General features: G+C 42.7%; 1 protein-coding gene across 3 annotated transcripts in view; it reads right to left on the bottom strand.

The window, feature by feature from the left end:
* Positions 1–25351, bottom strand: part of MED13 (mediator complex subunit 13) — a 71937-nt gene extending 46586 nt beyond the window's left edge. For 2 of the 3 annotated variants that reach the window (XM_014608064.3, XM_006265641.4), the window contains exons 1-3: positions 25064–25206; positions 22775–23009; positions 10064–10232 (exon numbers count right to left, since the gene is read on the bottom strand). In XM_014608064.3, the coding sequence (XP_014463550.1) occupies positions 10064–10232; positions 22775–23009; positions 25064–25129 (470 nt within the window). In that variant the 5' untranslated portion in view covers positions 25130–25206. Of the gene's footprint in view, positions 1–10063; positions 10233–22774; positions 23010–25063 lie in introns of all 3 variants that reach the window. The other variant, XM_014608063.3, reaches the window with a different exon arrangement.
* Between the last annotated feature and the right edge of the window lie 1406 nt (positions 25352–26757).

Genomic DNA, 26757 nt, shown 5'->3' with positions numbered 1-26757 from the left:
CGCCTCTCCGCAACCCCTTCCCCTTTGCAGGGTAGGCAGCTAGCTTTGGCCTAAGCTGTCTGGTCCAGCCCAGTAGGGAGATGTGCTCTAGTGGCCCCCAGCTTCTGGTCTGGGTCACTGCAGGTATGTGGCTGCATTTCCAAAAATCAAAAGTGAATGTCTGTTCACTTGCTTATTGGTTCAATCTACACAGCTTAGACTAACCTGCAAGAATTAAATGGATTCAGCCTTGAGCTTGACTAGCTGTACTTAGCCTATGAAGATAAACACTATAGGTCTGAATGAACTGAGGACTGACTGGAGTTGTTACTTTATAGCTAGCAGGGTAAGGATGGAGTAAGCTATACCTCCCTCATTCTCTCAATTCCAAACATCCCTTTCTTATTTTAGCAGGAATTCGGAAGAAGAGAGGAAAGTGGCAACATGAGAATAAGAGAGCAGAGCTAAGCAGCATATCTACAGACAGATAACCGAAATCAAAAGGAACATTTATACTGCATCGATATATATATCTCCCACGTCTCGCTCTCTCTTTAAGCAAAGCATCTGAGGCAGCTTAGTTTGCAGATGATCAATGAGGCACATTTTGAGTTTCAACATCTGACGGAAGAGGAACACATTTTTTGTCAGGCTTTTTGGCTATATCCAACTAGCACACACTCCCAATATTATTCTTACCAATTCTGCCACTAGCTTTTATTAAAAAATATATAAATACCACACACACACACACGCCAAGTCACCATATTGATATTTGCCTTGGAAATTATTACTTTAGTAAAAGCCTTTGGTCTTAATTACTTTCCCCTTTCTCCACACGGCATGCCAAACTATTAGAAAACAAATATTACACTACAAAAACATAATCATCACTGATCAGAAACAAACATGAGGCCAGAAATCTTGGCCTGGAATAACTACTGTTTCCAATTATCAAAAAGTTTGGTAGCTTCATCTTGCTAAAATTAATGCTTATAAAACTGTAAGTAATCATGAGAAAATACAAAATGTGAAACCTTTTATATGAGCAACTCCTCTCTGCACAGTCATGCTGAGGACAAACCTACAGAATTTTAAGAGATTTCAGGGAAGTTGCTTAAGCTTATGTTTTGCTCTGTAAATATAAAGTTGTCATAAATTTGCATTTATCTTGTTAACTAAAGTTAATTCTACTAACGTTTTTATCACAAGGCTGGATAGCATGAGGCCAGTCCTGAATGCTAGTGAATTGCCTATCATTTGATAGTGATCAATATGATGACTTTTCAGATTAAGACAGAGGTTTAAATGGATCAACCTTAAATAAGTTCCATCCACAATCTAAAAAAATAGCTAATTAAAAATAGCACAAAGATTATCAAACTTGCGCAGGGGGGAGTAGGTATCCAACAACAGTCAATTCCCTTCATTAAAAAAAAAGCCTCCTTAAAAGCATCTCTTTGGTTTCTTCCTTCCCCACTCCAAAGAGTTGTATAAAAGCAGGATCCATTTTTCCTCAAGAGTTTTTTGTTTCTATTGCTGTCTTCCACCATCTGATGTCATGATATAACAACCATGACATCACAGCTGGTTACTGTGATTGAGTGTTTCAGATAAAGGATTATGATTTCATACAGGGAAGAAAGAAGAATAGATGTATTTACTCAGTAAATAAAAGAAGAGTCTTTATCTTAATAAAGAAGGCTGAAGGAAGGAAGGTCCAGGGTTTATACATATAGGATGTTGTTACATCTCTGCTAACCAATATGGAAATGCCATTGGTGATAGAAAGGTAATTAGTCCTGTTATTTCTTTACATGAATTACTACTTTCTAAAATGCTTTATCTCTTCAAAATGCTTCACAAACATTAGATGCATTACAACCTAATCCATGCTTCATTAGATTGCACACTTCTAATCTGCCCCAAAACTGCAGTCGCTCCCTACTTCTCGGCAACAACATCAGCTCCAATAAGGTCTCTCCACAGTAAATTCAAATACCAACTCATGAAGCATCAAATAATTACTGCTACGTGATCACTAAAAGAAGAGTACATTTTACCATGTATCCTTGCCGTTTCTAGATGTGCGTTTTTATATGTTTGCAGGTAACACAGCAAATATTATGCCTGTTTGAAAATGAGAAAGCAGTCACTTTCCCACTATAAATAGCTGGCAGACCTAGAATTGGAAATCAGGGGTTCCTGTGTCCCACACCCCTCCCCAAATTCCTGAACCATGTTGCCTATTTAGGAGTGGGAACTCTAGCTGTCATGTTTTAGGCTCTCTTATTAGCATGCCTCTCTATTTCTGAGTGTTAAGGAATGCCTGTCAGGATAATTTTGGAGAGACTGGTCAGGACCCAAAGTTCACACTACCAAAAGCTGTAGGACATTTTGACCAACAACCAAGATCACCACTCACCGACAATAGCAACTGACCCAGCAAGTCTAGATTGGTGCATCACAGTTGCAGAAATATAAAACAGAAGCGTCTCTAAATAGTCTTAAAAGGGTCAAGTCAGATGCTTTTTAATGCCCCATTAAAAACAGTGCCAAGGAAGTTCTTTAGATAAAATGAAGACAGACTATTAGACATGGTGGAATTCTTTCGGAAGAACTGAAGGACACATGCACTTATTATTTACATGCATCAAAAAAACCCCAACCCTTCCCCCCTGCCCCCAAAAAAACAAAACACCCCACCACACACAAGATTTTTTGCTTACAGATTTTCCCTTTAAAAATAGGGCTTGCCAACCCACGTGCTATTCTGACAACAGTGAATTATTTACGGTTTAGTTTTTAGGGAGCCGATCATACAGGGAAAATGTACCCAGCATAAGCAACTCATCCTAGTAAGTAAGTAGTACTGCAACAGTATAAGAGATTGATGAAGGTGAATAATTCAATTCACTATGCAACTTTTTCATGCCTTTGGCTACAAGTTTCCTTATAGCATCAGGCTTTATATCATCCTCTTGCACAAGGCCTGCATTCACTATAGGAGAGTGACAATAATCATTAAGCTTCTAAAACAGCTCCCATTTATTGTGAACACACACACAACAGCATTATGCTTATGCACCTCTATATTTTCTTGAGATAAAATGATGTGTGATGCGTCTTGATGTTAACACTACCGACGTTTCAAAAATACAGTTGCTCCTTTACATATCAACAAAGGGATGAAGTAACGGGCATTTTTTTTCTTTTTAAGTGTCTCTCTAAACAGCTGCCTATGGCTAGGGAGGTAAATACAGATCAGCAGAGACACAATTTTGATGTAAACACACACGTGCATACAACAGAGAAGCAACTTCTCATATGGTTCAAAGTATGCCATGTAAAAATGCCAAAAGCTTCCTAACACACACAGGAGTAGGTTTGGGGGCAGAAGAGGGAGGCAAAAAATCTTTTACAAGTGCAGAAGAGCAAGGAGCTTTGAAGTGTGTGTTATTTTTCCTCATAAACCTGGAAGACACAGGTTGGTCTTGTTCTGCTTGCTCTCGAGATCACAAAATACCCAGACAACTGCAATTACAAAATAATGCCCACAAAATTATGGCTCATGTTCCTGCATCTCAAGGCCCAGAGAACAATGCTAAAATAGTTATTTTCTATTTGAGCCTCCTTTAATTATTCAAGATGTAAATCTCTGTTATCTCTTGATCTTCCAAACTACAGCTTTAAAAAGCTGGAAGGGCTAAACATTTGGAAGATAAATCAACGTATCCCTCTGGCTCATTTTTGTAAATACCAGATTTATCACTTGAAACCAGAAAATTACAATTCAGTATAAAATTTTCATTCACCGTCTAGAAAGGAAGGTCATTTATTTATAATTAATAGCTTCTATTTTGTTTCTGAACACAAGGCAAGATAGAGACTAAACACAGACTGGTTGAAAGGCAGACGAAAATCCAGTGCCATGGCATTTGTAGGGTTTGCAACTGAACCGCAACCATTGTAACTTCTTTTAAAGCAGACAAGGGAAAACTGCTTTCTGATGTAAAGTGCTAAATTCGTCTGCTAGTGGTCTCTGTAGCAACCCCATATTCCAAAGAGACAATCATGTGATCAATGCTCTCGGCTCCTGCTGTTTATCCTGCTCTGTCCTACTTACGGCAGCTCTCAATTCCAGCTGTCTACAGTAAAAGGAAAAACATCACCTGCTCTCCTGCCAGTACATGATGCCAGTACAGCCTCATTGGAGTGGTTGTAAAAGAAAAAACAACAACAACAAACGGCATTTTTTTTTAATTTGAAGAATAATATAGGGACGGGGACTAAGAAAATGCTGAACTATTAGAATGCAGCTTAAGTACTATTAGAAGACATGTTAATTTTAATTTTCTACCCAAAAACTTACAAAGAACTTGTCCAACTATTTGAGTTGGTCTAATAAAGGATATCAGATCTACCCAAAGAACCTTGTCTGCCTATGTCCTTAGACTGACACGGCTACAACCTACACCCGTTACTTTTAACAACATTCAAAGAAATCATTTGATTACAAAAAATTCAGCCTGACTGAAGAACAACGTACACCCTCCTTTGAGCCCCTGTGTATCCAGATACTTTCTCTGCACTTTCCTCAGCTCCCTTAAGATGCATCATTCAGAGCAACCGTTCCAAAGGAAGCAAAAAAATAATTTAAAAAAAAAGCTATTTTTAAGCCGTTCCTTATCCACCAGGACATGCTGGTGGTAGATCGCAAGATATCCAGTCTCCACATATAGTCTCGAGACCAAAAGTGAGACTCTCTCTGTATTTAAAAAAGACAGTCCTGAACAATATGCAAAACTTGCTCCCGTACACAGTAACTGCTACTGCTCTCCAAATAACAACCCAAGTAGGCAACCAGCCAAAAACAACACAGTGCAATGGTTCTCCATGATTGCAGGTGCATGAACGTAACCACAACTGACACAACCCCTTAGCTTGAAGCATCTGCTCTCTCCTTTTGAGCAAGAGCAGGGTGACAAAATAAACTATTCTTTCAGAGCACCGAAACACACACGCGCATGCTTCAAATCAATATGCAGCTGAGTTGTTTAGCAATGCAAGTCCCTGGGACCTGCAGAATTGGGGACACTTATGTCTAGAATATTTTTTCAGTCATTTATTGTTGTGCACATGTCTCTATAAAGCAAACCAGCATTACTGTAAAACTGTATCTGATTACTTTCCAGTTCCACATATCCAGGCTTCCCATTAAACAAAATTATCTATGCACCTTATGCAGCAACTTTTGTTTCGTAAACCACAGTAAGTTTATCACTTGTGCTTTTCCAAATGTGAACATATCAAAACCACAAGTTCTGGTCTGCCATCAATGGAGACACTGGTTCTATTATTTACTACTGGTAGCAAAAAGTATGTGCAAAGATACAAGTGGCATATTGATTTTCAGCTTCCCATGCCCTACAACTTATTTATAATGCATCATAAGCAGCAGGTTTATTAGATAACTGCAGCATTCCAAACAGAAATTTACTAAATTTTCTGACACAAACCACATTTTTTCCCCAAATTTAAGACTCTCATCAATCTGTAAGTGCTTGTATTTCACTGCTATTCAAAAATGTAAGTTTTGTCCTCAGTAAAGACTTATTCCTGGAATAACATTTAAACCGACCAAGTATTCCTATCTGATTTATTCTATGAACATTATGTTGAATGCTATCCATTTGTTAGCAGAAGGGCTGACTCCATAAAGCAACAAATTTCAGAGCAGGCTAACCAGGGAAAGGAGGAAAAATCTTTATGAATGGAGAATACCAAAGTTTTTCCTCTCAAATTAGCCACTCTTAAGAACACCAGAACTTACATTTCTAAAGTATATACATGGCTACTTGTAGGGAGAATGCAATAGATGGATACGGCCAAAGGGGAGGGGGGGGAAGGGAGGGAACCCACCAAAAAAATGTGTTCCTTTTCCATCAAATGTTGGAACTAAAAATCCAGAGTCACTATCTTCTGGCTTCACTTTACTGAACACATGTACACAAATCTGAGCTGCCTCTGAAGATTAGCTAAAAAAAAAGTTATGAGATATACATAGAACATTTTCACTGCATCAGTTTGCTTTCCTATTAGCTATAAATATAACATTTAGTTCTGCTCCTCAAGTCTCCAGTGGCCTTCCAAGCACTCATTCTCTCCCCTATTATTTTTGCCAACACACAAGTGAGGGAAGCCTAAGAGTTAGCAGGATACTTGCTCCTTCGTTCTTATCCTGCTACCTTGAAAGGGAAATATAGGGAGTTACTTGTTGAAGACCACACTCTTCAGCCTGGTAGAGGACTGCAGACCAGACAGGAGGTGGCTAGATAACCTAACAGAATAACGCATCGAAGATGCTACTTGGTGAAATGCAAGGCAAGAACAATGGGGAGTGAGACCGCAAAAGGTAACGGGCTCCTATGGTCATCAGGAGGCTATAGGGCAAGGGAGGAAATTTCTGGGTGCTCTGGAAATGCATAGTTTAAAGACTATCTCCCTGCTTGCTCTTCGAGCATGAATCAGTGACAAGATGAAAGTGATGAAAGTCAGCCCTACAGAAAACACCAGTTCCAGAGTCAAGAGCCCACTGAGGACTACACACTGCCTCTAGTCCCCTGACATTCAAAAATCTAAGGGCTGACAGCAAACGCCGCCACACTAACCTTAAACTGCCATCATAATGCCTAGAAAGATTTGGCTCCAAACCACAAAGGATCACACAGATCAGAACATGTGCTTTGAGCTGCACTTAGAGAGACAAAGTGGTAGCCAGTGAATTATAAGAGCACCACTGTAGCACAGGCAGGGAACTGAATTCAACCCTCAAACTTCCAGCTGATCTTCAAAGAGCAGCCCACATAAAAACATGTAGCAGAGCACATCTGGATGTTAACGGTGCAGGTAAGAGCGACAAGGTCTGCATAAAGAGGCAAGATCACAGCTGTCTAGCCAGATACACTAAAAGGAGGGAGGCAGGGAGCTCTCCTGGACACTAAAAATGCTTTCATGCCTAGACATTCCCCTACTGCCTACTTAAGTTTTCCTACACAGCACAGGTAAAAGCTTCTCACCTTTTTTCACCCAAATACATAAAAACAAAAAGCTACCAACCAAGAGGTAGAGAGAAACACTGCTCCGTTCCTCAATAGAAGTGCTTTAATCCCAATAGCTACTGTGACCGTGGTAGACACCACATGTAGTCATTTTTCTGCAAGAATAGTACTACTGTCACAGGCTGAATCTAGAGATAGTGAAGAGATAAAATAAAAAAGGAAAAAGCAAGGCAAAACTCTCCTGAAACCTATCCCATTCTTCCTGCATTAAAAAAAAGTTTCTCTGCCAGATAGCTTTCAGATAATTATATTTCTACACAGTGTACCAATATCTGCCTACTATTAGCTTGTGTGTGTTCTCACGCTTCCTAAAAGGAACAGCAAATGATCCAGCAGAAGAGTCATTCTCCTAATCAGGGACTACTGAAGAGGAATCCCAGAACAGAACTTAAAAAGGCAATGTCTGGCCCTTAATTCATGCTTGCTCAAAATCACCTAAGCAAACCTTTTTCAAAGTAGTCCCATCTCCAAGAAAAGACATAAGCTATGTTCTACTTTGCATCAAGAAAATATTTACTCAGTGTTACTTTCAAGCGGTGAGCTTTAACAAAACCTGGCTTGAGTTAAGGGGAGGGGGGGGAAAAAAACCCACTGCTAGTTACATGGGTGTCTCACCACTAATTTAATAAGAACACTGTTAAGAGTCTTGGGCAATTTGAGCACATTAGAAAAACGTTATGTTTTTATTGCAGAAATGTAAGACACACTTTACGTTCCATCTCCATGCTGGTGAAAAGGAAGCAGCTCTTTTTGGCCAAGAAGGTCTCTGACCTACATAGCTGGGAAAACTGAAGTATGCTTTTATATATGCTGTATATAAAAGACAGTCTACTTTTATATTTCATTTCAATTTTTCCCAACTTAATACCATGCAGCAACAAATGCCAGATCTTCTGGATAGAGGTGAAATACTGAAAGCTGCTATTTCATTCAACTGCTCTTCCAGCTGCAGCAAGTTGCATGGAATGACAGACTCCTCTCTACTTTTTGGATTGAAACCTCCCCCCAGTTCCTCAAAGACCGTGCATAGCGCCTCTTTATTATCTAGATTCTTAAATATTCTAGGCAAAGACGTTAGCTAAATTTGTCAAGATGAAGTAGTATCTGCTCACTTTGATTTCAACAAAGGAATACAAGGTAATATTGATCTACCAGCTTCATGTGTTTTACAAAAATCTTAATAATATCCTGCAAGAAAGCATCAGATCTTTCAATATATATACTTGGACCAGTGAATAAATTGGTGTGGATGAGGCAAGATGTCTACTATTTGTACATATAAAAAGTTATGTATTATACAGCCCTCAGTTCCTTGAGTTCTCACAATGAACAGCCTGACCTTCTGCACGCATGGCATTTGGGAGGTCTGATGCATCACACAGCACCCAAATTAAACAAACACTGCTACTTCAGTTGAAAAGCTTCCATTAGCTTTTCCAGCTGCTACAGAAGAGATTACAGAAGTCTGATAACTTTTACTGGATTTACTCTAAGAGGTGCAGCAGGATAACAAAAGCCAGATTCAAATGGAAGCTAGGAATGACAGAGCTAGCCAAACCCAAGACATGCCATGAAGGTGCCACGATAATATTGACCTAACCACTTAATAAAAACTTTCACCATCTTTGCAACTGATCTACAGCACTTAGTGCCAAAAAAGGAAAAGAAAAGGAGGGGAGTAAGCTACCACAGAGTGCAGAGATGTTTGCCCCGACAAGGATGGTAAAGAGGAAAGAACACCTAATCTGACGGAGAAAGGTGGTCAGCCATGTTCGTCTGAAGTCTACCAAGGCAAGGCAAGGCAAGGCAGGATGGCACCTTAGAGACTAACTGGTTCAGAGAGGCACAAGCTTTCACAGCAATAAGTGACTTCACGCCTCTCTGAACCAATTAGTCTCTAAAAAGGTGCTACAGTGCTCCATCTTTACATCTGAAAGACAAACTCAGACTTCGGTTCTAGGGTATCAGCTACCAACACTGCCAGCATAGAAACCTCAGAGGTATTTGAAAGGGGGATGGACAACCTAAGACCAATATTAGGAAACCAACTTTAAATATTATTTAAACTTACGGCAGAAAGACTCAACCAACATTTCCTCTGCACCCAAACAACAGACACATTGTATCCCAAGATTTCCTGGATACAGGTTTGAAAGAGATCTAGGGTTTACTTACCCTAGATCTGTAAATTTTATTTGGGAACAGTGGTTAAACTTTGTTCCAGCTAACCTAGTTTCTACTCTTGTTTTGTGACTTATTGCTAAGCAACATGGACAGCATCAAACCATGAGAAGAAACTGTTCCAGCCTAGACCAAAAGTTAGTCTTTCTTCTCTCCTCACCCTCAAGATTGCGTCCTACTAGCAGTACGCACAATTCCCAGACAGAGACAGCTCTCCAGCTAAAGGGAGAGCTGGAAGTAGCTCCTTCTTCAAAAGCCTCTGTGCCTCTGCTTTTATCCCCAGGAGCTACTTTCAAAGTGCCTGCAGGACAAGAGGGATCAGTACCCAGAGCCATTAAACTCACAGGCCTGTCAAGCCCAATTCCTCTATGCATCTTGCTGCACCTTACCACTCCTTCATTACCTTCCTTTTAAAGATTCTCCACTTCATCTTCACCTTCATCTGCTCTCTTTCTGCTTGCCCAAAAACCCATCTGTGATCTCTGTAAGAAAAGCGCTATAGAGGAGAGCCACTGTTTTTCTGAAGGCAAAAAACATCCAGACTTAGTTTATGTGAAGGATCAACCTTAGTGTATTCCTATATATATCAGCAATAGTAAAGGATTAATACGTTTTCAAAGAACCTGTAGAAGCCGAGTCCAAGAAAATGCAGGACCCAGGGGCCCACAGTACAAGTTGTCTGTGTTATAAACTAAGAGTATGAGCTCACGCTAATGAGTCATTTTCTTTTCAGTAGTAGATAAAAACCGATCACCTCAAGTACAAGAATTAAGATATCCTACCTTTTGTTAATAGGTTTTTCATCTTTCTCGTAAGGCTTCACGAACCATTTCCCAATGCGCACAAAATTCCGGTTCATTAAACACCGCTCCAACAGGTTGTGAACTGCCTTAAAAAGCAGAGTGCGACATTCGTAGGAAAGTCCGTTCTCCCATACGCCATCTTCCTCTTCTACAATGCAAAGGAGGGGGGAAAAAAGGCAGTCAATATCGCATCCCCTGCTGAGATTCAAAGAAATAAAGGCTAAACAGACATCAACATTAAATGCCAAATGCAGCATTAATTTGTGTGCGATTACAGCATATGCTGACATTCCACCACCCAGTCACTGTATTAGCACCCCTCCCCCCACACCGCGCCTTCTGCAAAGCTCGATCTATTAACTAATGCTCACACGGTAGGTTATTAGCAAATATAAATAGTTGACTACAGAAACATGTTTTTAATTAAAAACGATATCCACACCCACAAGATTAATGGAACTTCTCCCCAAAAGGTAACCACTGCTATATTATGCATTATGCACAATAGCTTATAAATGCTCTCACACCTTGCCTAGTCTGAGCTGCTCACCACAAAAAAAGGCAACGGATAATTATGCTAAAGGTATTTCCCAATGGGAACTGGGAACCTAAATACCATTAGGTATCTAGTCCTCAATGTTTAGTAGCATCTTCTCCACAATGTTATGAGGTGGACAAAGAAACAGGCTTTGGGAAACCCAGCTGTCCATCCTTAATGGTAAATCTTCTCTACATACAGGGTGTGTCTACACGAGACGCTAAATGTACAGCAGACTAATTCTACTGTACATTAGAGTGTCACAGCAAAAGCCGTGCTATTGCGCTAATGCACAGTACAATTAGTCAACTGCACATTAGCATCACTAAAAAGGCGTGTGCTGGTGCTACTGTGCAGCATCACCGGTTATTGCACATTCAGTTAGCACCTGTTATTACAGGTACTAGATAATGCGCAGTACCTACAGCACAGTAATGCACATATAGATGTAACTACAGAGAAGCTGTAAGCAACTAGATGAAACTTGTCCCACATTACCAATGTGCCCACCCTAGCAATCAAAATTTTGGTTATTTTTAAGCTGGTCTCCAATAAGCTCATATTTGTTCTTCAAACTTACTTGGAAGAATCAAAAGCAAAGGTCATTACTTTCCATTAAAAATAAAAACAAGAAAAAAAAGAACCCTCCAAGGAGAGAAGCTTTTCCCTACCCCCACACCACACGACTGTTATCCTTGTCTGACTACAAGTGGCGCTACTTCAAAATATTTCTTCCGAGACGTACTACAAGAAAAAAGCATCACAGGACCACTGATATCAAAGGTTACTGACAGAAAACACCATTCCTGGGTTTAACAGCGCTAATATTTACCTGTGCCCACTTTACAAATATTACACCCACATGTGCTTCAAAACCTTCCAGAACCTGAAGAGTGCCAACATTTAAAGAAAATGGAGGAAAAAAAAGATGTGCTGTGTGACTGGTACTCCACAACTATAACTCTTCCCTCTTTTAAAACAACAGGCCCAAGTTGTGTAGGACTCTACACTTCTTTATTCTCAAAGTGCACAGGAAAATAAAGAAGAGTTGCATGGCAATAGACATTTAGACACTTAGACCTCATCTTAACCGGTATAAAAAGAGCATTTAAGTTAAACTTAGAAAATATAAACTACCTAAACGAAAAATATTCTCGCCCATCATGCCTACTCCAAACCACTAAAGACCTGCCAAATGGCAACACCTCACTATCTCCTAAAGACTTCCCTTGGCTGACCAACTTCAGTTAATCCAGAGTCCTGTTCCTAACAGCTAAGCATACCACAACATTTTTAAACTTCCCCAACAAATATACAGAGATAACTAAGCAGAGATGCCGTATGACAGCACATGAACGAGCAGAAATGTGGAAATTTGGCACGGACCGCAGAGCTGGATTAGGAGGATAAGGAGTTTTCCATTCTCTTATCTTCTGGACATAGCTCGTGAAACATCAACCTCTAGAGGCTAGTGACACACATTTTAGCATATGTGAAATGCCACAGCTGTTCAAGCACACACACCTCTTTCAGACATTCTTATATTCCAGAGCCTTTGTGGTCATGTACATAAGCTTCCTGCATAGTGCAGCCCAGGTAAAGGACCCCTAATTGCTCTAGCCCAGGGGTCAGCAACGTTTTTGGGCAGAGTGCCACAACCTCAACTTGTAAGATGTTGGAGTGCCGAGGGCAGACGGCGACAGAGCTGCAAGGGGCCCGATCCTTACTGTGGAAGCACAGCGCCTGCCTCTTCCCTGCCATCTGACCCAAGGCACATGTGCCAAGCAAAATGCCTTTGCATGCCATGCTCTGGTTGCCTACATCTGCTCTAGCCATAGCTGGACTTGGTCTTCCCCTCAGACTGCAGGGCAAACTCCGGCATCTTGCTGTAATGAGTGTCTGGATCAATACAGCAAGGTTCAGAAAGAGCATACGAAGAGGAATGACTGAGAAAATTTTGTGGGACACAACATGTAGGACCGTGGCAACTTTTGTTAAGGATAAATCAGGTGTATTCCACCCACCCTGAAAGCTCCAGGAGGCAGATTTATGGTTGTGGAAGGGCATGGTTTGAGAAAAACCTGGAAAACTCATGTTTTTCCAGGTTTTCAGAGGCGTAAGCATATGAACAACAACTGCTATTTAAAAAGAATAAATATTTGCTTTAGAGCAACCATCTGGATAATACAGCAATCTATTAGAGAACTCCTTTACAAGTGGCATCAAGGTACTGCCATGGTTTCTCTTTATTATAAGTTTCAATGTCAGAGTGAGAAATGTTTGAGCTCAGGCAATTCTTGTTTCCCTGGGCTCAGAAATGTGTAAATACACACTTAGAAATGGCCCCTTATCCTACATGTAGAGTTGCTGTTCAGCATATACTGTTCAACTAGTGGCAAACAGCATGATATAACAAACATTAACTACAGAACTTAATGATATTGGACTTTAACTGCACAATAAACCCTGCACCATTTCAAAGGTTAAATGCTTGGTTCCTATATCATTCTCCTATTATTTAAAAACTTAAAAAAAAAAAAAAATCCCCTGCATGTTAGCTTATTTTATGGTAGCTCTTAGAACAGGCATTTTCAGTCACTTTGCCCAATTTTGTTTTGGGGTAGCAGAGTATAGCTGGGAGGAGGAAAAGCGCAAACAAGAATCTCAGCAGCTTCAGCAATAATTAAATGCATGCTCATCAATGGTCAAGGTACAAGTATGAAGGAAGCAGGTTCTTCCAACCATTTTATTTTCCTCCAAAGCTTTGGCAAGATACCAGTCTTGCAATTTTGAGCTAACAACTTTGGATGACAAAACGGCTACATAAAATTATTATTCATAACAATTTTCTTTGCAAGAAAGCTGGCCAAATTCTGCAATACAATTGTGTTAATGGCACATTTAGACAGAACCTACAGAGCTCTTGGATTTTACAGGAGAAAGTCATATTATACTGGGAGAGGGTCAACTTTCTTCTACCATACTTTAAAAAAAAGTGAGGGATGGGGGAAGGGGGAGGAAGAGAGAGACTTGTATTATAATAGATAGCACATTACAAGCACACATAATCTGACTAGGATCTATTTTAAGTATTCTTTCCTTTTATCTCAAATCTTTGCCTCTCAAGAAACATTTTACAGAAAGTGGTTGTTTTATTACTACTGACTATCGTGTGCAATCTTCAGCCACGTTCGTTAAGTGTGTGTTAGAGGAGGTAACCCTTAATAGAATCCCTCTCCTTTTCTTTAGTGTTTGAAAATGATTCTCCCCAATAGGAACAAACTCGGCAGACAGAGAACACTAGCTTACTCTAGGGATACTTCACAGCCATCTATAGTCTAATTTCATATACAGTAGCACACTAAATTTTGAATTTCAGATATGAACACCAGGGGGATACTATTAAGCTTTGACTAAAATAAACTGGCCTAAAACTCTACTCAAAATAGCAACAACCCTTGTTTTCTAAAAGAGAGACCCTCCAATATACACGGCACTGATGTTGATCTCACCTTTAATTAAAATGCAAATCATGACAAGGCCTGGGAATAACCTTAACTAAAAGATGTCTGGTACAACATTTGGAAGGGAAGCATTTAGTAGGCAAGATGTAAAATTTAAGCTTCTTTTATTTAAGATGTTTCCACTTAACTGAATGTCTGCAGCACTTTAAGACATCAGGCACATTTTTTCCTCCATTACTCTAATTACCTGAAGAACATTAGGTAAACCTGATGCCTTTTGTGGGGGGTCTGCTCTGCCCCTGTTGGGCACCACGACACTCAGGGAGACCCCTCCGACCTCTCCGTTAGAGGAATCCTAGCAGGCGAGATGCATGTATACCTTACAAAATACAAGCAAGCTTACTTCATCTTCACAGTAAAAAGGAGCAAGAGAGTCTGAATTCAGAAAGCCTCCAAAACTGCACACATTGTTTAACGCGCCATTTTCTTTGGCAAAATGGTAAGAAATCCCATAGAGAAACTGGAATTAACAATAAGATAACTCCAGCGGCAACAGGCTTGCCTTTAAGTGGCTCTCTCAAGCTAGCATAACTCGTGGTAGAGATGATCTCTTTTATTACACCAACTAGATTTTTCCAAAAAAAATTCTTTAAAGCCAAGTTTACATAAGCTTTGTTCATAGCACTGCAAGGCTAGGAATTTAACAATTAAAAAAAGCCAGGATTTTTTTTTTTTTTTTTTTTTAAAAACACACACTGCTCTTACCCAGAGATGTGGGTTTTCCGGAAAATTTTCCAATGCCCTAAATAGAGCGTGATCTGATTTAGCATGTTTATTTGACCTATATTTAGTAAACAAAACTAAAAAAGTACCCCCATGTTAATTTTATGTCCCAACAGCCACAAGTATTTGAACTGAAATACTTGATTAGGAACAAAATTAAATACAGCGCACTTAATGTGGTTTAAATGTTATATTCAAACACATTCAAAGCTTTATGTGGAAAGAGATGATTTGTATTGGAATACTTGTAAGGATGTGAAGACAATACACAATACCATGCACTTCCCTTACACTGTTTACATGTGAGGACATATACAAAGGCACCGAAAACTGGGTGTGCTAAAATGAGTGTGTAGACAAAAAACCGCACACGACATGCCATGCTTTGGTTTGGATTTGACCTGCACAGTCAATTAGGTGAATTCCTAACTTGATTTTTGGTTTGGATTATAACATGAGTACATTTACCCTCCTGTTTACAAATCAATAAAACACAGATGCACTCTCTCTCACACCTCCTAGGAAGAATCACCTGAAAAACATTAATTACAACTTTGAAACTGCCAAGCTTGCCTAATATTGTATTGGCATCCATTCATTGTTATTAACGAATTTTATGAAACAATGAATTTTTAGAAATGGAAAATTTCCCACAGAAAAACAAAGCGCTGGAAAATTTCCCACCCCACTCATCTGCTCTTACCAGAACCCAAGCATTACCCAGAAGTTAGCAACATTGCTTTATTTCATTTAAAAAAATGAATCAATTCATTTGCTCCCACAAGAACAGTGTGCAGGAGAAAAGGCCTAGAACCCAAGGCCAAAATTCAAACTACTCTCCAGTACGTTAGGGCCTGAAGAGACAGCTGTTCCAAGCTGATGGAGGCGAGTGAGGTGCATTGTTCTCAGGTTTTTAGCATGGAGGAGTTTCAGATAGCTACTGAACAGAGACCTTCTACCACCTACAAAACGCATGTCTACCTAGTCCAGCTGTACTGTACCTCCCTACAGAAAGGGAAGGCTAAGAAAGATAAGAAACCTTTGCCTTCACTCCCGTTCCAGAAGTCTATTCACGTTTTTATCTATATGATCAGGTTAAGCTGTGTAAACAAAAATGTGCGTACTTCAAGATCACTGGAAAAACCTTCAACCTGAAATCAACTTCATTTCCAAAGGGAACAAAAAAAAGTAGCATAAAGGTATCACACCTGTCTAGGCCCCCCCTCCACTTAACTGTTTCAGACAGCGGAGTTTGTGGCAAAAGGGGAACTACACCAAATATGCAAAAGAAATGGTTACAAATGATGTTGTGCAAGCAAGTCAAATCCACAAACAAACTTTAGGGGGAAAGTACTTTTGTCCTCAAATTTCTTCTGGTTAGAATAATTTTTAGATGTCACTCAATATTAATGGGTTGAAGAAAAGTCTTAATTTTTTTTTTGATGTGCCTGTCCCGCCCTGTCCACAATCCCATTTTTCCTTAGCACTGAAATGTTTTAGAGCAATGCTTCTTTAAGCCATTTTGTAAAGATGGGACAGATGTGTTGTATGTCAAAGAACATACTTTTTAAATCCAAGATCAAAATTGGATTTTTCATTTATATTTAAATCTTCAGCCTCAGAAATCATACCAATAGCCAAGAGCTCCTAAAACACCTTAATAAAAAAAAAAACCTAACAACATAAGTTCATGAGTAATATACACTAAAATAAGCCATAACGGATAAAAATTGTTTTAAACAGCAAAATATGCATGACAAAAAATGAGTTCAGCCTGCCCCATGGACTACCTTTTTATCATGGTTTTAATAATACAGAAGATAAATCGCTTTGCAGCAGTTGGTATAAAATTCTTATATCAAGGGTTAGAGAAGCTTTTAATGTCTGTTACCTGCTACCCCCAAGGTAAAATAGAGGCAGAGTCTCTTATAGCAGCTCTCATTGATAACAACCCAATTATAAAAACAGACTGTTTAAAAAAAAAAATCAGGCAAAAAACCTGATTTACACAAGCCACACTTCCTACGTGAGCCTCAACTTACAAGGGGAAAAGAAAAAAAAAAAAATCAGCAGATGTAGTGTGAAATTACTGCAGTAAGCTACATGAGTACACAATAAAGTCTTAACCAAGTGCTACAATAAAAATGCTGTATTTCAAAATTAAATCATGTTTAATTTATATTCAGATTCAGCAGCTTTAGAAGATACTAGTTCATGATTTCATATGAAGTCAGAATAATTCAGTCAGGTTGTTTGACAATGGATTCAAGATTCTAAAACTACGAGGACAAAAGTTACAAAATACCATTTATTGTTGAAAGGAAAAAAAAAAAAGTAATTGCTATATGTCACGAGCAATGGAGTTGCTACATACAAGGAAAAAAATATACCGAAATGCAGTAGACCATTTTTTTGCAGGGGGGCGGGGAAAACAAAAACTAAATAGTAAAACAACAGAATCATTTCTAGGGAACAAATAAAAATGTGTTTTCCATAAAATAGTTCATGGATAGTCGCACTGTTTGGACAATTTCCTTGCCTGGGAAACAGTCTAGCTACAATCTATTGTTCAACATCACCTATTCCCCTACAGAGCACCTACAGAAATAAGCCTTTCCTGTAGTACCATGCATACATCCTCCCCCTTCCACCCTGGAAAAAAATCAATACCCTATAAAACGTTTGTTTCTAGAAGTGCATACTGAGCTTGCTTACGCAGATATGAATATTGCTTCAGCCCTTTGTTGATTTTCATGAGGATCAAGTTTGGCTTGTCAAGACAGACACGGCATCATTGTGTTTTGACACTGCACAGAACGCGTGCCATAATGAAGAGCAGACTGCGAGCAAACGCAAGATATAAAAACGGCAAGCAAGTGTAAAATACAAAGTGGGACAATCTAACACGGTAACTTTGCTTTCCTCCGAGTTTGGGAGTAATTAGGTATGCAGATACATGTCAGTTATGCTAAAGGAGCTTTGTCAAGCATCATCTTCAGTGACAAAGGGCTCTCAGCCTGAATGTATAAAGGCTATATTCTGCAAACAACAGCGAGCCTCGACAGCATATCACAGCAGAGCCCAAAGTCCGTGTTTACTATACTGTAGCAATTCTCAGCTTAATCTACAGATGTTTCAGATGGACATGTTACTGCCAGCACTACAAAGAGGAAAGATTTCATCAACAGTACCTTCAAGCTATTATGCATAGTAAGTGGCAAGATAAAAAAAAAAAAAAGCTGCAGATAAAGATGTTCCTTAAAGACTGGTTCTGCAATGTTTGCATAATGCTTATTAGCAGTTTTGCTGCGCTGGACGTGTCTCCACATGGAGGACACCAGTATGTTAAAGAATATGTTGTACAGTCAACTTCGATGGCCAAAAGAGCTGAAGAGAGAAAGAGGACGCGAGAAATGCACTGCTCCCCGCTCTAGCACCCATAGGCATATGGATAGTTACAGACGATAAAGTTATTTGGATGTTGCACAGATTTTTGGTGCACATTTTTGGAGTGGGGCATTTATCCTTTAGAGAACGAGATGGTCAGACTAACATGGACAAAGCATATCATCTTCTGCAGCTAACAGCACCCAGTGATGTGTTTAACATCTGAACCGGCTGCCTTTGATCCCTGGGTCCGAAGGACCAGGTGCCTATCTCCAGCTGGGTTGACTGGGGGTCGTCTTCCACAGAAGTCCAGAGCAAGACTCCAACTTACAACAGAAAACAGAGGGCTTCAAAAGCAAGCACTGACAACCAAGCGAGCAAATCACCAGCAAAATGGATCTCAAAAATGTGGATTTTAGACAACTTTCTTGTCTACAGAAAGCTGGCAGGTCACATGGTGCTGGCTCTCCTACTGCCTTCTAGCTGCTGCAGATTGGCAGAGGCTACAGACATCTGTGCCAGTTAAATGATCCACGAGACTGGGAATCAGGAAGGGGATGACCTAGGGCACACTATTCAAATGTAGTCCATACCAAGGAAGCTGGAGAATCCTTACTCAACACTCAAAATTATTTCTGCCACCAAAAAGTCACAGCTGCATGCCCTTCACGAGAAAAATAACCAACAATACACGTGCAAGAATGTACAGGCTTTGTTGGATCATTCTCCTATTCACCATGTTATTTTTTCTCGTTCTATTCCTCCCTCACCACATCACATTTGGAAACGTATGACCCAAAAAAAGGGGCTTCTAGTATACAAAGGATGAATTCAGCAAATAAAGATAGGCCAACAGAAGATTTATTTTTATTTAATTAGAAAAGACAAACAGAGACCTAGGGAAAAAATGTTCACACCTTATGGCTTACCACAGCAAAAAGTGTAAATCAGCTGGCCAAAAGCCCACTGGTGGGATCCCTAGAAAGTCAGCATTAAAGTGCAGCTGTCAGGTCTCGAGCACGCTTCGTACCTACGTAGTTTTGGGGTTGGGAGTACACCTTTGCCCACATTAAAACCCCACATTTCTGAACAGCCATTTTAAATCCCACGGAGACAGTGAAAGATGATTACGGCTGTTCAAAACAACGAGATAACATGCTGCAGCATTCTGAACAAGCTGAAGAGTAGCGGAGGTGTCCTCCTTTAAGCCTTGCTGCAAGAGAATTTCTATAAATCAAGCTGCATTGCCACTACAACACATTACCTTTGTGAGGCTCTCAAAGGGTAAATTAATGCCACTGACAAGAACACACTAAGCAGCCAGAACAATTTTTTGCATCACATCTGACAAATGGCTCTCAAGAAAAAACAAAAACAAAGCTTGACTGAAAAAAAAAATCAAAATTCTTAAATCAGAGTCACTATCTCAATTTATTGCAAGAGTTTCTTATCAAAGTACAGATAAGGAGAGTTCAGATGTACCCAACAGTCAAGCCATGTATGTGTCCCTCCAAAGCAGAGAACGAACCTCCAGAGATGACACGGCAAGCAATATATGACTGAATTTCACATGAAAAGCAGTGATACTCTGTTTAGAGCTGTTCCTGCCAAGATCCCACACGTGACAGTCTTGAAAGATGCCATAGCCAAACCTTCATAGAAGCTGTTCACCGCAATCCGTTCCAGAGAAAAACAATGTCCTTTACTCACTAAATATACAACTCACGGTGAATCAAACTCCAAAGAGAAGCCAGATTGTTACCGGCGTCCAGTCACGCCTGGAAGTAAATAACTACTGTCTTAGCAAATCACCTGTCCTTGAAGAAGGCTCGTTTCAAGGCAGTAGCACACACAATAGCATCATGAGAATGGTCCCAGAGTACACTCAGGTCCCCATATCACCTCTGGGATGGTGAATATCCTTCCTTTGCTAAGCGACAGCATTGATAATGTGCAGTCCAACTATCTGTCTTCACCGAACATCAGAGCTGCAGGTGGCAGGCTTCAGCCTAGATGCAATTTTTCTTTTCCAGAAATAGCATAAGTGACCACAAGACGGATGGGACAGTCTGAAGTAGTAAGGGAAGCTGTCCATTAATGATTTCAGCCATAAACAATGAATCTGTCAAGTAGTATTGTTTAGATTCACTCATACCTCTCGGATATGCTCACATTAACAAGCAAGCTGGAGAGCTGCCTTCACCTGTATTTCTGCTCTAAACCAGCCAATTCAACTCCTAGAGATCACCTGTATATCTACCACCAGGTACACAGAATCAAACAGACTAGCGCCATCACCCAGACTTTGAGACAAGAACCTCCCTGCTGGAACAAGAGATCAGATATGCCTAACCAGAGGGGAAAAGTAATGAGCTTTTAGTCACAGAAGCTGCAAGGAAATGAGTACATCTGGGACTGAAACCACTCTTGTACCAAAATGCAGCGAGCCCTGGTCAACTCCAACCTACCTACACGCACAAAACAGAGCAAACCTAAATAAAAGAAAGATCCAAAAGCAGACCTACAGGTAAGGCTGAGAAAAAGCCAACCCTCCATCAGCTCCCCATTACACTCTAGTAAGACTCAGAGTTCAACACTTCCGGGAAGGACTGGGCTGACCCATGTACGAGAGCACAAGTGTCCCCAAGAATCTCCTAGCAAAATGCTGGTTCTGAAAATTCAACTGCAATAGGCCAATAGTTTGTGAAGCAAACTTCATCACATTCCTCCTGCACCTCTGCTTTACATCAATGTTTTGGGGTTTTTTTGGTAAAAGAAAACCTGGACCAATCAAAATTTTGCACGAAACTAGTTTAGAAATGCAGCTTCCAACATCGCTTAACTTCCGTCCTGTGGTCTATTAAAAATAAATAAATGAATGAAAATGGAACATGCCCATTTCAACTTAGCTCCAAGCAGGCAACACTGTACAAAATTTACATCGATACTTCTGCACAACCATTGGTTTTGGCTCAGGAAAGGCCCAGGACAAAAATAGCACTGAGTCTAAGTTACATCTCAGCCATACAGAAGATGGTCCCTGCGGGTCAGGACTGAGGTCATTCCTAGGGCAAAATAAGGAAGCTGTAAACATAGGACTACAGCCTGCACTAAGATGCAACGTTTCCATTTACAGGGCTGCTAGTAGTAGTAGTAGCTGTAGCAGCGGCACCATCCCAATTCTCAGAAACTCAAGTACTTCAGCATAAACACCTGTCAGCATATTGCATGAGGTCTTTTTCCAGTACATAATATCCTCTTGTTACCTAAAACAGGAAACTCCTTTCTATAAAATAGCTGTACATATCGAAATTTTTCAATTTCATACTAAAAAGCAAATGTGTCTGTGGTTGCATAAACAGCATCAACGAAATTTTGGTTCCTTCCAGCAACATTTATTCACCTGCAAGCAGTTTCCCCATAGAGAACGAATAGATTTCCATTTTCACCAAAAGCATAATCAAACGTAGGCCTCATTTTTTAACTACAACAGTGTGAATGCTACTTATTATTCTAAATGAAAGTATAATATGACTTGCTGCTATTGTATAAAAAAAGTCTGTAAAGTTACTTGTCAGACTTCAAAGTATGTGTGTACAAAGGCAATAGTTTAACTCTGACAGCAACACACACAGAAAAGAAACCGATATATTTGGCAGCAAGATTATTCAAAAAAATAAAGTAAAATAAAAGCTTTCTAGAACAGAAAATAAATATTACAAGTCAACATTTTCAAAATAAGGTGCCTAAAATTAGTACCAAGATATAACAGTAGCTAAATAAGAGCAGCCTGCTTTTCAAAACTGCTAAGCCTCCACTGACTTCAGAGGCGATTATAGATGCACAGCACCTCTGAACAAAAAGAGTATTAATAGACATGGGTTTTAGGATTTATTGTTCTGCCAAAGATACCAATTAAATTTAGGCATCTTGTTTTGAATATTCTGGCTGGTGATTTTATTCCAAGGAAGACTACTTCACCTGGTCTCTCAATTTTCTAAACCTTAAAAAACAGTTTTGAGATTTAATATGTGAATACAGAGATTTACTGAACATCCTATGACGACGGCATCCCAAAGCATCATTCTGAAGTGTCAGATCATCCCACGCCTAAACCACAGGCACAGCTTTGGACACTTTCCTCTTTTTGAGAAGAAACCCACCAAAAATTCACATAATTCCCTTTGTTTATCAAAGTAACAGGATCCGCAAGTAAAGAGGGGCACCATCCCTCTGGGTAGACAGACAGCTTAATGCCAAATAGGCACACAATTTACTATCGCACTACAAGACTCAGAACAGATGCTCCGTTATGAGAAGATCCCACCACCAGAGTTATCTGACTCTTTACCCCAGCCCATCAGCACCATACGTTCAAACTGAGCAGTTTGTCAGGTCACGACACTACAGAAGATGAGCTGTACATCTTTAGTGTCATTTCTACGAAGCTGGAGAACACGAGGGTGAAGGAGCGTATTCCTTACGCCGACTGAACAAAATCTAGTAATAGTCTCTTACCTGCCAGGTCATGATGAATAAGGTCAGCAAAGTTGGGGTCATCGCCCCACCAAAATATCCACAGCTCTCTGCGTCCAGGTCTCTGATCACGCCGCCAAACACTCAGTACGTCGGCCTTCAGACAGCGACTGAAACTGCTCAGAATGGGGTCTTCTTCCGTTACAGGAAAGAGAATTGGGGCAGATGTTGGGCCCTGCCATACGTATCGTTTCCATTTAATGCCAGTTAAATCAGCCTGGGGGAAGAGAAAAAACAAATTCAAGGACGTGTTTGGGCAAAAGCAAAGTTTACTACATCCAGAAATCATTTCTAGTTTCTTAGTTAGAAAGAAAGTATAAGAAAGACTCAAAATAAGAAACTGCCAGAGGATCCCTACTTGCTATGAAAGCATCAAAGATTAAAAAAGAAACAAGCTCCATTGGTTAGGTCAATAAAACTTGTCTGAAACTATATTCTAATTTCGTAAACCCAGGCGTATACCAGAATGCCAAAAAAAGACCCAACCCTAGGTCCCAAGTTATGATGACCTTTATCCTGTTTTAAAACTGCCTGAAATAACAACTCTAATTATTAGTAGCAGAAGCAAACCTGCAATGAAACTAATCAACTTTTTAAAGGCAGCAAAATAAAAAAAAATTAAAAAAACAGAAGTGAAGGGCAGCAATGGAGTTATTTTCAAACAATTTCGTAACTGCGTGATTATTAACTAATCACACATCTTGGCAAGGGATTTTTTTCTCTGGACTTCATCTTGCATTGGCCCTTCTCTGTATTTAAGTTACAAAGCCCTTTCAGAAACCTGTATACAGTCCGCCTATCCTCAAAGGACACTTTCCAATCCCCTGAAAGACTTTACCGGTTACAGCAAAAAAACACAAACCCTTTCAGACACAGGGAATACTTCAAAGAAGCATGGTGACTATACCCTGCACAACACTGTTCTCTTCTCATCTCATGTCTTACAAGTGAAATTCTAAATTATTTTTCCTTGCTGTAAATGTGTTTGACTTTGGTCAGGAATGAGAAGTTATGATGTGTCCCGGACCTTCCGAGCCAAAATGCATTTTCCCCTGCTTCTTCCTAGAGGCAGATTACCTGCACCTAATGGGGAAAAGACGAAGCTAGAACTGTTATTTACAAAGCAACACTACTAGAGACTAAGGTGAACGCTATGACCACTGCTTGGCTGGAGCAATGACCTCGAAGGGCTTGCCAGGAGGCACCATGGGTTTTAAGCTAATAAATGAGCCTCTGTGATGGATACCTTGTACTTGCTTAATGATTTCCTCCTCCCCCATATGAGAAAACAGCTAAGAGTATTGCAGCTCCAGGTCTAACATGGCAGCCTCCCCTACCTCAATAAAAAGGGGCAAGGCTGGATTCCAGGTTACGAAAGGATTTGCAACAGCTGGTCCTTCTGAAAGACTAGAGGGCTTAAAAGATGTTGGTGGTATTGAGCTACAGGCCTGATGCTGCCCGTCCCCTTGCTATCTGGCAGACACGACCAGGCTGTCCAGAGTCCCCTACCCCCAAATCCGCCAGTGCAACAGACCGACACATGTTTGACAACAACCACCATCATCCTCAGTACCAGGTAGCCTACCTGGCACGCGGCGACCTGCGGGCCAACGCAAGGCTGTCTACCTGGCACGCCGCGACCTGCAAGCGACTAAGGCAAGCCCGAGCCGTGACCCCCCCCCCGAAATTGACTTGTTTCCATCAAGTTGGCGTGGGCAGCCATCAACACGAAACCGCGGACCCCCTAACGGGGATCGCCCAAACCGCTCGGACGAAAGCGAGCGGCGGAGCCAATCCACCCGGGAAGAGCGGGGAGCGACGCTTCCTCGGACAAAACGCCCCCGGCCACGAGATAAGACCGCGGGTTCGCCCCCCGAAGGAACCTGGCCTGGTCTCCCACCCGCGAGCGCCATCGGGCTCGGGCTGGGGGGGGGGGGGAAGAAAGTTAGTTTGCGTGCCGCCTTCCTGTCAGCGCTAACACGAAGACGGGTGGCGATCGGGCGGCGGGAGCTGGGGGCTGGGAAGGGGCAGGCGAGCCGTGGCGATAGGGAGCTGGGAGTTGGGGGCCGGGAGGGAGAAGGGGCAGGCGAGCTGTGTCCGCACGGTGGTGGGAGTTGGGGGGGGAGGAGGAGGAGGGGCGCCAGGAGACAGACAGACAGCAGGGTGGGGGGAGAGGTGAGGTGCGGGGCCTACTCCGAGGACTCATCCAACCCCTAAAAAAATGGCTGCTCGGCCTCCCCTCCCCCCCGCGGCGGTCGGGCACTGGCTCACCAGGCAGAAGAGGTTGGAGTGGCAATCCTCCAGGCTGGCCCCGTTCGGCACGAAGCAGGAACTCATCCTCACAGCCGCAACCCGCGCGCCATTATCCCACAGCCTCCGACAAGAAAGAAAGAGACAGGCGGGGAGGGAGGCGGGGGGCGCCCGCACGGCTCGGCGCCGGGCCGGGGCCGGGGCCGGGGCGCCGGCGGGGGGAGGCGCGGGCGCTGCCCGCCGGCTCGGGGGGGCCGCGGCGGCAGGAGGCGGAGGAGGAGGAGGGCGGCGATCCGGCGCGGGGGGGCGCGCAGCGGGCGCGACCCTCCGTCAGGGGCGGGGGCGGGGAGCGACGCCCGGCCCCTCGTGTCCGCGCGGGGGGCGGGCGGCTCCCGCCGAGTCCGGCCGCCCCGCCGAGTGCCCGCCGCCGCGGCCGTGTCCGCGCGGGGGGCGGGCCCCGAGTGCGCGGCCTGCGTCCCGGAGCGCCGCCCGCTCCCTCAGCGGTGCCGCTGGCGGCGGCTGCCCGGCCGCGGCATCCTGCCCTGCGCCGCGTGCCGGGGGCGGTGCGGGGGGCGCGGGTGGCGGTGCGGGGCAGGGGGGGGGGGTCTGCGCTCCCGCTCCGATCCGAGCCCCTTTTTTTTTCTTTAATGGCGGCCGCGGGGACGAGAGTCCGGGGCCCCCCCCGCCGCGCCGCGATTGGCCGCCGCCGCGTCACGTGGCGCCGCCCGGTCATGGCGGCTCGGCCCAGGCGGCGGCGGCGGCGGCAGTGGCGCGGAGCGGCCGCTGGGGCGCGAGGCAGCGCTGTTGAGCCCGGCCCCTTGCCCGTTGAGGCGCCGCCATCTAGCGGCCGCCCAACGCCTGCGGCCCAGCCGGGGGGTGGGTGGGGGGCGGCCTGGAGGTGGGGGTGCAGGCCCCAGCCCTCCTGGCTGCCCCTGAGGGGTGCCCTCCACCACCAACAGTGCAGACAAAGCTGGGCGGCTGGGTCGCGCACCTGCACCGCCCGTCGTGCTCGGGACGCTTCTCCGCAGGTGCGACTGGGCTCTTCAGCCGTCTTCAAAAAGTCACCCCCTCGTGTCAAGGGCAAGCCGGAGGAGACGTTCGCTAGTAATGGCGGGAGGCCACGTTGAGGGCAGACCTGAAGAAGGCGGACGGCCGCGGTCAAGCCTTGGGAGGAGCGGTTTGGGCGACGGCCTCCCGTTTTGAAGGAAACGGTCTCGCCCTCGCGGTGGAGGACAGAGAGCAGGGGGGGGAAATCGGGCCTACGGTCTGTTCTCCGCTGTGGAAAGACCTGCAGCTTGGTCCGCGGTTCACGGATAGGACTAAGTTGCCTCGAGACCCATTGACGAGCCACGGTAGAGATCTTCAAATCAAGGCATCGCTGCTGCCGCCAGCCACGACGGCAAATTCACGAGCCTGCGGCTGGACCACAAGCGCTCAAGTTGGACGGACCATCACGGCTGCGGCATCGTTTTGACATTGTTTTTTTAAACGTAGCTTTGCTGGCTAACGTCTTCTAGCCTGGCTTTGCCAAAGGGTCTGATACAAACGATCGAGAGAGTTGAACAACCGGCGTAGGATGGTTTGGAAAGGGGGCTGCAGGAGGTGACCGCTGGAGGTCCCTTCCACCCCGACTTCTCCAGGATGATCCTGTGACTTCGCTAGTACAACATCTGGATGCCACGGCGGCACGCCACATCAAGACCTTGCAACGCATT

This window comes from Alligator mississippiensis, chromosome 14 (genome assembly GCF_030867095.1).
Source record: "Alligator mississippiensis isolate rAllMis1 chromosome 14, rAllMis1, whole genome shotgun sequence".
NCBI lineage: Eukaryota > Metazoa > Chordata > Crocodylia > Alligatoridae > Alligator > Alligator mississippiensis.
The sequence above is the reverse complement of the archived record's forward strand: the minus strand, read 5'-3'. Positions and strand labels throughout refer to the sequence as shown.